The 14,655-nt window shown below is 37.8% G+C and overlaps 1 protein-coding gene across 1 annotated transcript; it reads right to left on the reverse strand.

The window, feature by feature from the left end:
* Positions 1-435: 435 nt before the first annotated feature.
* Positions 436-12,020, reverse strand: LOC107711930 (protein Wnt-2b-A-like). The gene is made up of 5 exons (XM_016517022.1): positions 11,386-12,020; positions 7,691-7,911; positions 4,929-5,206; positions 3,401-3,665; positions 436-825 (listed from the first exon to the last, which is right to left on the reverse strand). The coding sequence occupies exons 1-5, from the start codon at positions 11,580-11,582 to the stop codon at positions 596-598; spliced, it is 1,191 nt and encodes a 396-aa protein (XP_016372508.1). The 5' UTR covers positions 11,583-12,020; the 3' UTR covers positions 436-595.
* Between the last annotated feature and the right edge of the window lie 2,635 nt (positions 12,021-14,655).

Consider the following 14,655-nt stretch of genomic DNA (forward strand, 5'->3'; position numbering starts at 1 on the left):
TTGTCCTCTTGAGCCCTTCTGACCAGCCTCATTCATTCTGTTATATTCAGTACCGATAGTCAGGGTAAAATACTGTCCAGTATGGGCACGTGATGTATGTTAAGCACACGGTTGTGTTTTCAATAACACGTGATGTACATATTCAGCTAATAGCCATGATAATATCTGATAGGCTCAGAGTCAGTTTAAAATGTTATTTTAAAAAGCAGCACACCTTTTGTCACAAAACAACACTCACAGAACCAAATTCTCACGTCAAAACGAAACAAAAAATACACCAACATGTTACAGCACAGGTTGTTCTTGAATTTTAAACCTTTACCGTCCTCTGATCAATTCAACAAAAGAGAGAGAGAGAGAGAGAGAGAGAGAGAGAAAGAAAAAAAAGAAAGAGAGATAAATCTGCCATATCGGGCAAAGTGTGCAAGGCGCTCATGAGAAATGTAGATTTCAGTTGTAGTGCTTTCACAAAATAAGTTCAAATAAAGCCATGCAACAAGGGATTGGGGGGCAGGGTAAAAAAATGCAAGGGATGGAGTTCATATCCCAGAATGCCGTGGACAAAATCCTGAGGAACGGGGGAAGTGGCCATGTCTCAGGTCTGGTCCAGCCATTCGGCACGTTTAGGAGCTTTGCAGGTGTGAATGTCGACAGCCTCCTCGCAGTCTTTGCACTCGACGGAGCAACACCACTTAAACTTACACTCGCACTTGGTGATGCGTTTTATGCGTGTGGTGTCATAGCCCCGCCCACAACACATGACCTCGCAGCCGTCGGTCCCCCGGGACATCTTGTTACAGACCCGACCAGCAGTACCCAATAAACCTAGAATGCAAAGAAGGAAAATGATTACTAGTTTTGCTCCAAGACCCAGATTTTACATTGGCCGTCAAGTGGTGGCCCACAATAGCCTATACTGTAAGAAATAAATCTGTAAAATAACCAAAAAAAAAGTACTGGCTGCTCATTGCCGGGACATTATCCATTAAGTGTGAAATTCAAAATACAGGAAAAACACCTGTAAAAAATGTATATGTTTTTACGTTGTTGTTGTTTTTTTTGTGTGTACCCCCCCAAAATAAAGCATTTTATAATGTATTAAGCCCACCACAAAAATAGTCATCAAATCATTTAATCATTAAATTAAATTCATTAAAAATGTAAATATAATTTCACTAAGATATATTTTAGAGTGTGAAATTATGTTTATATATATTTTTTATATATGCACCATGCTCTTTTATTATTAAAATCTTACAATAACGATATTCTTGCTAAAATAATTTTTTTATATATTATTATTCATTATAATGTCATTTGTTTATTCATATAAATTATATTAATATATTTCGTATGCATATCTGCTTTCCATTTCTACGTTTATATTTATGTTTATATTGGTATTTATAACCATGCTTCATTCTTTTTGACTACCACAAAACACAATTAAAAGGTTAATAACAAAAAAATGATTAAATCAATAGAAAAGATTCAAATGTGTAAATGCATATTTCTTGTGATTAATAAATTACCATAAAACCCTGATGTCCCAGATATGATACATAATTTTTTTTTTTTTTTTTTTACATATTTTGTCTAAAGGTTCATTAAACAGTTCAATAAAAAAAAGTGATTTCTCTGACTATGTTTAATATGTGAACAGATGAACTTAGATACTGTATACAGATGCAGAAATACAGACTTAGAAAAAAAGGTTCTTTATTTGGCATTGATGGATCCATGAAAAACCTTTCACATTCATGGAATATTTCCATTGTACAAAAATGTTCTTTATAGTGAGAAAAGGTTCAATAGATTGTTCTTAAAATGTTCTTACCACTAAGAAAAAATTGTTATTTTGAGAACGGTTCATTGAAAGGTTAATTGGGGAACCTAAAACGGTATCGCTCTGACAAAAAATTTCCTTTTTACTTCATTTTCTTTATTTTTAAGAATACTTGCTAACTTTCTTGTAACACAAAGTAACAAGGAAAGTAGGATCAGAATGGTGTTTTGGTGAGTCTGTATGTTGATTTTTCGCAAGGTTAAACACACAGTGGACAGTGATGGTCTCTCTCTTAAAAAAAATAATCTCTGCCTGCCCTGCGGCCATGAGAACCAGAGAGTGATGGTTGTGCTGGCAGCTTTGAAAGAATGGGATTTGAAAAATGAGCCTGTTGTATCCTTGGGGTGCAAATTCCACTGGGGTGGTGGGGTTGGTGGTGGTTAGGGGGTAAGCGCATTGACCCTCTGAAATCACTGAGCTGTGAGCTGTCTGTCTGACCCAAACACACACTCAAACCATCACACTGATGCATGAGCTGCAGTACTGATCTCAGAAAGCAGAGAAACACACTGTCCTAGCCAGGCAACGTGACACGTTTCCAGTAGGTATATGCTGTCTAAGCTATGAGTCGGCTAGTCAGTCTTAAGAATGTCCTGTATAATTATATAGTGTCCACATTTCTTATAGGGTGTTCACATGTGTTCTTGGGTTCAAAAACAGCTAAGCAGGACTGAATACAACAGAATGTATGACTGTATGAATACAACAGAATGTGTGCCACTCATGTATGAGTGGCACACCACCTAAAAACGTATCACTTTAGAGATAAAACAATCCATCTATATAAATTATAAATAATGTAATAATATTCATAATGTATTTTATATGTTAAATACAAATATTTTAAAAATCAGTCTATTTCTGACACATCACCAATTGAACATGGGATTTTAACAGGTATTCCAGATTATGTGTGTGTGTGTGTGTGAGAGCATCAAGGATTAACAGAGCAAAAAAAAATCCCATCCCACCTCTTCTGACCCTGTCAAAGCCTCTGTTGCCCTTTTTACCCTTAAGGTTTATGGTTAGGTTTAGGGCAGGGCAGGTGTGAGAGTCAGTTTACCTCAGTTACTGAATCCTATCTTTCTCTACACTATCGAGTCATGTAAAAGTGAACACAGCCTACCACTATGCATCTCAGGAGTGAGGATCCTCTAAGGAAAGTAAAAATTTAATTATATAATATATTGTTATTACATAAGGAATAAAATAATTATTATTAGTAATAAATAATTACTAATAAATTAAAACAATTAAAGTAATATAATTAATTAAAAGTTACATAAAAAATTTAAAGGGGTCATATGATGCGATTTCATTTTTTCCTTTAAATAATTACTAATAAATTAAAACAATTAAAGTAATATAATTAATTAAAAGTTACATAAAAAATTTAACTATTTTCCCCCTAATTCATGCTGCCTATGTAGGCACTAGGCAGGTTTTGGAACTGAGCTTGTAACACTCTGTTAGTGCCTTGCAAGCAGTGATAATTCCTTCAGGAAACTAATACTTAGTTACTTTGTGTTTTTTGCACTTTTTCTCCTTTTTTACCTGCAGCTTTGTCCATGACGCAGTAATCAGGTGAGTTTTCGAAGTACACCAGGTCATTTTTTGTGGCTTTCCTGAAGTCTTTATTGGCTACTGTGAATCCTGTCCCATCTTGGTTCATGGTGACCTCGATGGCTCCGTTGTATTTCTTGCGAAGGTAGTCTCCCGTTTTACGGAAGTCCGACATTGCCAACCAGCAGGTTCTCAGAGTGCACGACCCACTGACTCCATGACATTTACACTCCAGCTTCATAAACCGCTTTACAGCCTATAAAACATAAACAAACAAAAAAAAAACATCCCTAGTAGTAATTATATAAACAGATTCCACGTGGCTATAACAGAGCAAAAAAAAAATCCCATCCCACCTCTTCTGACCCTTTCAAAGCCTCTGTTGCCCTTTTTACCCTTAATGTTTATGGTTAGGTTTAGGGCAGGGCAGGTGTGAGAGTCAGTTTACCTCAGTTACTGAATCCTATCTTTCTCTACACTATCGAGTCATGTAAAAGTGAACACAGCCTACCACTATGCATCTCAGGAGTGAGGATCCTCTAAGGAAAGTAACAGGTGACTGAGCCTATTAGTCTTGAAAAATTAAGTACTTTATAGTCTCTCATAAACAGGATATTTCAAGGAATTGATACTATATTCTGGCTTTTCACTCATCAGACAGGCTGAGCACATCCTTTGTTCTGACGTCTGGTATGATCTAACTCTTAATTCTGAGAAATCCTTGAAACCCAAGTTTGACATTAATTTTGTTAATACTGAGTGAGTGAGTCAGCAGCAGCAGAGTTAACTATTTGTGTCATTAGTAATGCATGAGTCACAATAGTCTAATGCTACTTGCATTATTACTAAATGAGTTTACGCTGCTTGAAAGGCATTGCTGTGCTGATATTCTTCAAACATTTAGGCTTAGTTTATTCTAAACTCTTAAACTCTATTTATTAAACAACTGGACAATTAATTGAACCTGAACAGCTTAACCGTCAGACTTTGTGCTGTAGATCATGTCAGTGGTCATGATGCGTGGTATCTTTGATTCATTTGTAAACATTGTGCTTTTTAAGAAATATAAGAGAAAAAAAAACATTTGCTATTTAATGCATGTATTCTTTGTGGTACAGGCATAACCAGAAGCAATCTGTAAAAATGAAAAAAAGGCTCCGTTGTATTTCTTGCGAAGGTAGTCTCCCGTTTTACGGAAGTCCGACATTGCCAACCAGCAGGTTCTCAGAGTGCACGACCCACTGACTCCATGACATTTACACTCCAGCTTCATAAAGCGCTTTACAGCCTGTAAAACAGAGAAACCAAGAAAACATCCCTATGAACAGATTCCACTCGGCCAAGAATAGCTGCAGAATGTAAACAGAGTTTTACAGGAACGTTATCGTAGAACAAAGTCAATGTTTCAGTATTTACATGCCAAAATGCTGAGCTGTTTAGTTGTAATAGGTGTTTCATTTCGTAAGGTTTCTCCACCACAGAGGTAGAGTTATATTACCTTGAATGTATATAACCTTACCATTCTCCCACAGCGGTTGTTATGAAGGTTCATGAGTGCTCGTGCGTCTTTCACAGTTCGCTCTTTTGCGTCTATGAAAGCTTTGGCGAACTTTATCCCATAGTTGATGTTATCACTGCAGCCACCCCAGTCAAACTCTCCTCGTTCGTCACTTGCCCGGCCGTGCTTGTGGGGGTCACAGTTACATATCTTTAGCTCCCCCTGACTGCAGGCGCGGGTAATGGCGAAAACCACTCCCGCTGAGGAGATTGCATATACGAACGCCGCCTCACGACTGCCTGCGAAGACAAGAATCATGAAGCCACAGCAAACACATTCAGGTCCTTTATCAGACACTGACAAACACTTCATTACACCCTCCGCTGTCATATAATCCCAAACAGCACTTCTGATTTGTCTGCTCGAGACCTGCCCATAGAAGCATGACTAGCCCCAGTGTGAGTGTTTTGTTTAAATATTAGTACAGGCCTAATCCCTCCAGGGTGGGCCATTCTCTGCTAGGATAAATAGTTTGAAGGCTAGCAGTCTGATAGTGAACTGCCACAGTTATTTTCTAAACTTAACCTGCTATTTCTAAGCATCCTGCATGTTTGGACTCACATCAGTCACACTGATTCCTTTAGCCTGACTGAATATAAGAAAAAAATCTAAATCCTCAATTCCTCTGTAAAATAATAGATAATAGATACTCCTTGTAATTGTCAAAATTTGTGATTGAACCATATATATATATATATATATATGAGAAATTCATATTTTTATTTAGCAAGGATGCATTAACTTGACAATAAACACATCTAAAATGTTACAAACATTTTCATTTTAAATAAATGCTGTTCTTTTGAACTTTCTATTCAACAAGATGTACTGAAAAATAATAGTAAGCAACTGTTTTTAACATTGCTAATAATATAAAATGTTTCTTGAGCACCAAATCAGCATTTTAGAATGATTTCTGAAGGATCATGTGACACTGAAGACTGGAGTAATGACTGCTGAATATGGAGTTTGCATCACAGGAATAAATTATGTTTTAGCATATATTAAAATAGAAAACTATTTCAACATTTAATAATATTCCACAGTGCTGTTTCTGCTTTTGAACTGTAGTGTTACATTTCTTGCATTTTTGTGACAGGTAAGATGTTCCTATTACAGTAAAATGTGTTCTTATTATAACATTAAATTAATATTATATGGCATTACTAAAGGACATACTAATAGATTTAGGTTAGATTTTTAAAGCCAATATCTTTTAAATTACTTGAGAGACATTAAGAATGCCATTTTTAAAACTTTAAATGTATCTGCTAAATGTGGAGTACACTAGCATTTAAATAACCTTGATGTTATCTATATTCTAGTGTATATAAATAACTTCCACCGACTTAAAATATTGTTTTAATGGAGTCTTTTATTTTAGGACCCCCTGCCCAAATCTCAGTGTAACGTTATCCTTCTCACGCTGTTCTGAAGTCGTTTTCAGTTTCCTGTTGCAGTTCAAATGTGTTTCAATGATCTGTGCTCATGTAGTACAATGACGTCTGGCGGACATCTATGTTTGAATCGGTCCATCATTCATACAGATATATATTCTCTGAAGAAAAATAGATTTTTTTTAATAGTACAGGTGCTGTTTATAGGAGAATCCTCTCTTGGCAGCCTTTCCAATTCTAATTCCATTTCATAAACTGAATACGCGCAGTGCTGCAAGAGTCTGTCCGGCTGCCAGAATCATCTCTCCAAACATTTACATCCACTATGCCTGTTTATGTGGTGAAGAGGCATAGAGAATGCTGGAGGGGTGATATTTTCACACAGGCATCTTTGGAACGCTGTATGAAAGCCAAACAGAAAGCACATTTATAGTGCGCATTTCTTGAGTAAACTTCAGGTTCAGACTGAATTAAATGATCCTGTGGGGTTTTGTCTGTTTATCACGCCTGGCCAGGGATTTGTGTGAATGTGGCTGAATTTTCCTGTGAGATCCGAGGCGTTTCATTAATATCCCACAGAGATAAACAGAAATGGATGTGTCCAAGAGAGCAACTGTTTAAAATATCATTATTCTATTCTAATCCATATTGATTTACCGTGGTGACATTACAGTATGATGATCTAGGTATTTACCATATGAGAATGAATGTGTATCTGACTGGGTGAAAGCACACACACACACACTACTGGACAAAAATTTTTTATATAAATAATTAAAATTAAATTTTTAATTGTTTTGGAAAAAGTGTCCTATGTGCACCAAGGCTGCATTTATTCTATCAAAAATACAGTAAAAGTAGTAATATTGTGAAATATATTTAAAATTTTAATTTCTTGTCATGATGGTAAAGCTGAACTTTCAGCAGTCATTCAGAAATATGCAGATTTTTCAGCTCAAAAAACTGTTTCTTATTATTATCAATATTGAAAATGTTTTGCTTCTTAATATTTTTGTAGAAACCATGAAATGTTACTGTTCAAAAGTTTGAGGTATAATATATATTATAATACTTTTATTCAGCAAGGACAAATGTAATTGACCAAAAGTGTAAAATATTAGAATTATTTCTGAAGGATCATGTGACAATGAAGAGTGGAGTTATTTTAAATTGTAATAATATTTCACAATATTACTGTTTTTACTGTATTTTTTTTTTTATCAAATAAATGCTTAAAATACTCAAAAATTATCTTTAAAAAATCATAATTATTTATTTGACTGCTTTTGCTTCCAAAACACACACTGACACATTTCTAGTACTCACTGCGCTGTATGACTCTCCCAAAAACGGTATGGTCTCTGTCCAGTGTGCTGCAGTTCCAGCGGTGATGACGGAATTGATGCTGGCACTCTCGAATCCACTCTTTAGCCCCGCCCCCAATCGACTGCATGATGTCGGGATACTTCTGACACAACTGCCTCTGTTTATTCACCAGCCCGGGAATATTGTCACAGATCACACGGGCACCAAGGGCTCCAATATACCTGAAAAACAGACACAAACACAGAGGCTTAAAACCTGAATTGCTCCAATCTATCACAGCAGTTTTTGACAGTTGGTTTTTGTGAGCAAATATCATTCCAAAAGTGCTGAATCAGTAAACATTCAGTGATTACACATTGTCTAATGCCAAAGAATCTGATGATTGAGTCTGATCATTCCCAGAATCTTACCACTCATTAGTGGAATTTCAGAGGGAAGTTGGACAAACTGACATTTGTCATAAACATGACATTCACAAACCAACAATTATTTATGATTTATTTGAAGGCAATTGCATAATAAGTGTAACATCATCAGATTTGGAATACATTTTTGAACCCTAGATGATAACCTTAGTTTTTTAGACTATCTGATGTCATATTTGGTTCTACTTAATCCAATCAGCCAATCAGAACAGAAGGAAATTTCATGAATTATGATGCATTCTATCTCTCTTTTACTCTCTGTATACTCACATTCTGATGTTTCAATCCATCACTGTTCAATATTTATTTGTTTAACGGCAACAGAAACTGGCACAAAATCTCTCTCGTTCTCATACACACCCAAAACCGTATCACATCAAGCCTGATCTCAGCCTTCACACAAACACACACTCGCTCATGTCAGACAAAAGCAGGATTTAGTTCCAAATATTTTAGTCTGCTAAAATGAGCATTTCTAATGACAAATGAAGGTTTTACCTTTTGAAAAAATCTTTGTGAATGCTCATCAACCTTTTTATTATGACTGTGTTCCTCCCACTCCGATGCCTCATTTGACTGTGATTATAGGGCTTTATCGTCCCCTGTGCTTTGTGTTCGATAGAGTTTGGAAACACTCACTCACACACACACACACCGACAAACTGTGGTGGTTTGCAAGTTGGCTTTACCAGCAGCAGTAAATCATTATCCACAGGACCACAACCACATGCTGTAAAAACACAGTAAAATCTGCTCTCATTTACACTGCATGTCTCTGTGTGTGTAGATAGGCTTAACTGCGTAAAGAATGTCCGACTGTAGTAATTTGTTGCTTCTACTACCCAAATAAAGGGTGAAAATTCCTCTCCTCCCTATTTCTCTCCATCTCTCTGTATCTTCCCATCTTTGTCTTTTTCATTATTGGTCTAATCACATTTTCTCCTTTATATAGATTAGACAGAAAAGCAAGTTAGGGAAAACAATTCTCAGGCCCTTGATGGGAGATCAAAATTAGTATTAACATAATTTTTTATACTTTTCATCTGAATCAGAGCCCTACGGTTTCCAGGCGTCTGCTGTTCTGGATGGATCATTTGGGAACTGTTGGAACTTACATGTGCCATAATATTGCAATCTTTATGTATGCAGATTGCAATATGGTTGGACCATTACAAAACTAGCTTGTGCGTCATTCAGAATTGAACTAAGAAATTAAAGAAATTCATATGACTGTAGTTTTGAACTAGAAATGCAAAGTTTGTCAGGACATGTTGACCTTGTTTTAAAAGGGTTAAAGGTCTTACAGAGCAATAAATAGATTCCAATAGGAATTCCAATTCAACATCCTGTGGGGTGTGTCCAATTTTCAGTTCTGAATTTTGTCCAACCCTGGAACAAAAGGTCAAAGATGAAGTTCACTTCAAAGGACACACACCCACCTTTCTATTTGTGTGGAAGTCCAGGGCAGGCTTACATCTGGCTTCATCTGTGTGTGTGTCTGTGAAATAAGTTCACTAGTATGAGACGCTAACAGGCCGCCCAGTAGCTTAAGAGGATTCCTGCTCTGTCTGCTTAAAGTGATGGATGAGCAGATCAGAGAGAGAGAGAAAGAGGGAGCAAGAGATCCCTTTCTCTCTGGCTCTGGTGAGTGCCTCACGTTGGGAATGTCAGCCTGACTTATTACACCTCAATAGTGACAAAGGACTTGCTTTCCTCTTTCTTAGTTCCATGCACATCAAGCTTAACATTTAACTGATTTCTGAGCTGTTAGTAATAACTGTAACCCCTGATACAGTTGTTGAGGGTCCAGTAATGAACGTATATGATCTTCAACAGAGATCACTGTAGTACATGCATGTTTTATTCTTGGTACAATGAGCAAAAACATTAAATTAACTTTTGTCTTCTTAGTCACACACACAACCATATGCACACATATTCTGTGTATACACAAAGCCCAACCATTCCCCAACTACATTTATATGTGAGAAATGGGCATGTGGCTGGTTTCTTCATGATTGTTCAGGCTCATTGCACTGTAGTCACCAGCTAAGTGTGTGTGCATAGGTATCTAAGCAGGAGGCCTGACACATATTGCAGTTATTTCATTTATTCCTCTGTTATTGGCAGGCACCACACCTCAAGCACACCATGAAAACCCGACCCATAACTGTGATATAATGATGTGCAGGGCCTGTTACTATACATAAGCACAAGCTCTGGGGAAAACCCCATCCCTCATGAGACTTTTTTGAGGGGGAGAAGCCTGTGATTTGTGTGTTTCTAGAATAACTGTGCTTTAAATGCCAATATCTTGGTGGGGAGAGCGGTGAAGCTGCGTTCCTGCACCAAGCGCGAAGTGTGTGTTCATTTTAGTACTTGAGTCGACTGCCATCTCCCGACCTCTGTCTGCCCACCACCAGGGTGCGAATTATGGGGAGTTTGGGGGGTCTGAGACCCATAATTATGATTCTAACCTCCCCAAAGGAAATAAAAACATAAGGTTGGGGGTCTCAAAACTATGTATTCGTTCACATATAAGTATAGGTCTATACATATTTCAACAGCGTTTTCAAACAAAAAAACAGTGTTTTAGTAACCACAAAAGTTAGATTACAAGTTATTCAGACCGCGCTAAACAGACGCTCGCGAACAGCGCGCTTTCGCCTGAGAAGATAACCACAGCAACAGCTATATCAGTATATGTTTTATCCGTTTATTATATTTACATAGGATGAGTAAATAACATTAATAAAGTTTCGTTATTAATTTAAAATAGTCGATGTTTAGCAATCGGTATTATGGGCACCAAGACATATTCGGCTGCGCGAAACGAACATCAACAAATTTCGCCCTGACAAATTACTAACAGAAATTGCTTTTTAAAAAGTCAAACACCCTGAAACCAGCCCTACACTTTAAATTACAATTAAAACGCAGATATTATTGAAAACATTACTCCACGGTTTTTAAACCTCTGTTTTTCATTAACCTCTCCTCCGTGTGTTTTAAGAGTAGACTATAAATACAGTACTGTACACAATAAATACCTCACTTAAACGCAAACCACTGTTATTATAAAACTGAACTGCCACTTATAAAAACTAGAACAATGTAGGCTACCTAATAATAAACATTTGCAGATGTTCAGTCTCCCAACTGACAGCAGCTCAGTCACCGTGAGCTGAGGGGAAAAAACCCACCCGGCTTCTGCGCGCTAGTGTGCGCCGGCGGCGGCGGCGGCGCGCGGGGATGCTGGACGCTACTCACCACCAGGACGAGTCCACGCGCGGTGTGAGGATGAGCAGGAGAAACAGGAGAGCGCAACACAACCGCGAGGACGCACGGGGACCGTAGGATGAGCCTGCGCTGTTTCTGATTATATGTCTTAATCCTGAGTCTCCGGGAACAGCAGTAGATCTGTTGAGAATCCGGGGCGACCCAAAAACTTTACCACAGCCAAACATAGTTGAGCGTGTCCTCCAGCGGTGATAAGAAAACACGATTCTGTATTGTAGGAAACCGGTGTAAAGACCGCTTAGGTCTGCGGGGACCTGCTAGAGTTGGGATTGCTGATAGCTGGACGGATGTAGAGCTCCGTGCGGACGATGCACGGACGGATATCATGTATCTGCCCGGATATTAGCGTGTGCCATATAAAAGTATTCCCCGAAATCTGGCAACCGCAGCAGAAATAATCCAAGCCAGACGGCAGGTTCAGAGTGCGCTTTCTTTTCTTTTTTCACCTCCTCTTGAGAACAGATGAAGTCTCGGTGAGGTGCAATTTGATCAGAAAGAGTGCCAACTTTTCCACTTTTCTCCCCACGTTTTGCGTTCAGGCAGGGCTGTGAAACACGCGCCTCTTCGTTTTTCCATTGGAGTCTGCGAGCGCTGATAGCAGACTGCGCGAGATAAACCGGGGCGATGAACTGTGCGAACTGCAGAACGAAGGGGTGGGCGACGGGGGGAGAGAGAGAGGGGCGATAGGAATGTTGACAGCCCGCCGTCTCTCCACTCTTATTGGGCAGAGCTCTCAGAGACCGGAGCCCCGGGGAAGCTTGAGCTCGCGCCACACTCCTTTCAACCGCTGAACGACACGCAGCATCCTCATTTAGGCTACACACCATTCTGGAGTTCACGCTCACAATTTCACAAACACAGCAAAATATTCATGATGTGAGGGAAAATGAGACACAATTTTAACACAATTTTAAAATGTATTTTTTTTTAATCGTTGTCATAATAATAATAATAATAATAAATAAGCGGTTCAAATAGTTCATTGTATCATTACAGCCAATAACCGTGGTACTTAAATTAAGGCATAAACTTAAATGTTTAATTTTGGCGAATTAAAACGTTACAGTGTGGATTTTAGGGATGCCGTATAGTGACAAATATTCATTAATCAATTATCAAATATCCAATGATTGAAACAATTATTTATAAAGTAAGATAAGCTACGCATATATAAGATGTTTTTCTTAGTATATTTTTCTCGTATGATACTATGCAATTGCAAAACCCATAAAATGATCGGTGCATCTAAAAATAAAATACTTATTACAATCATATTTTAATGCACTCGAGCATGCAGCATTCGCACTGATTGAAGCCGCAATTGCTAAGCCTTTATCATTTGGAGAGATGCGCGTGTCTGAATACACAAGCTTGTGTTTACAGATAAGGCTCTAGAGCTTGCACGAGTGCTGCTGTGTATAAACATCGTGCGGAATCCAGTTTCAAAACATCACATACAGTATATTTGCCTGTTGCATGACTCTCTGGATAAGTGAAACCATTCTCTTCATTAATGCAACATGCAGGAGATATAATCTGTTATAATTATCACGGCATCCCATGGCTGCAGCTGCACTGCTCCTGTATAGACAAGATAGACAATTTAAAGCACACAATATAAAGCAAATACACCGTTTCAACAGTAGCAACTTCAGCTCCAGATGAGAGATCTGCAACACCCAAGACTGTAACACTTCACTGAGCACTTGAAAGTGAACTGACGCAGAAATAGGCCCAAATCCCTGTTGGAATTGAAACTATTAGAGTTAACTGCACTTTCCACCAAGGATTAAATGAGCAATTATAATGTTTAGTTGTAAATCCTAAATTAGGCTAATCTTATAGTCCTGAAATTTTCATTTGTGCTTAAACTTTAGCCTTAGACGCTTTTGTCCACCTAAAGCTGGCATGGCTTATAGTCTGTGAAACAGAGAGGCCTATCCATGGAGGAGAACATGTCAGTTCAGATGGTGATTCTATTGTGTAAAAATAGAGAGAGAGAGAGAGAGAGAGAGAGAGAGAGAGAGAGAGGAATTTGCCAGCCTGTTCCAGTAATTTTTAGTACAGAAATATGTAATTTGAAGTTATACATTCTTACTGAAGCAATTTGCTTCATATTATTAGACAGAACAAGGCCTTTTGGGAGTTTTCAAAGTGAGAGACTATACTCTAATAAAATAATTCAATATGTTTGATATACAGATTTCTGGTTGAGTACACCTGATAACACCAAAGGCTTTTCCAGCATCTTCTGCATAGTTGACCTCTTTCCAACAGTGGCTGCATAATTTTGAGATCCATCTTTTCACACTGAGGACAACTGAGGGACTCATACGCAACTATTACAAAAGATGAAAACATTTACTAATGCTCAAAAGAAGGCAACATTATGCATTAAGAGGTGGGGACACGGTGTAAAAAATTGTTTAATTATTAACATCTTGCATATTCTGCAAGGGGTATATTAACTCATGAGTATAACTATAAACTGCATTTCACATAACTCTTGTACAAGTATTCATGCGAACATACACTAACATTCACAAGTTTGGGGTTTGTACAATTTTTTTTATGTTTTTGAAAGAAGACCTTTGATCAAGTTAATGCATCTTTGTCAAGTAATAATAATAATAATAAAAAAAATCTTACTGACCCTAAAATTTAAAAAAGGTAGTGTACGTATATACAAATACATACATACATAAATTAGAGCAATTCAAATTAACAAGCACATTACTGTGATACTGAACATTGATGTTTGGCTGCATGCAGAATGTCATAACTCCATGTATGAGATTAGCTCACAATCACACTGTGTGTGTGTGTGTGTGTGTGTGTGTGTGTGTGTGTATGTGTGTGTGTGTGTGTGTGTCTTTCTGACTGCTCTATAATAGACAGAACGCACACTCAAGGTGACCACAGGGTACAGGAACACCTGAGAGAATGAGCTCACAGTTTATTTCTGTACCTGCATGTGTGAATCTTAACCTGTGTTTGTGTGACAGGTCTTAACTCTTCAGTGTCGTCAGGTTTGGCTCTGTTTCAGGAATGAGGGCACTGTGAGTGTCCTCCCGGCTGCCTGCTCAGAAGTCCACCGCTGGCTATTTTAGAAAGGGGCTCAGGGAAACACTCACCTGATTATAAAACCTCTTCCAACTGTTTGAGTTCAACTAATTCTGTCCAATAATACATTTAATTTTGTACTGCTCAGTATTTCCTGAAAATTGTTGCAGAGTTTGT

The sequence above is a fragment of the Sinocyclocheilus rhinocerous genome, unplaced genomic scaffold (assembly GCF_001515625.1).
Source record: "Sinocyclocheilus rhinocerous isolate Xijiao unplaced genomic scaffold, SAMN03320098_v1.1 scaffold1168, whole genome shotgun sequence".
In the NCBI taxonomy this organism is placed as follows: Eukaryota; Metazoa; Chordata; class Actinopteri; order Cypriniformes; family Cyprinidae; genus Sinocyclocheilus; species Sinocyclocheilus rhinocerous.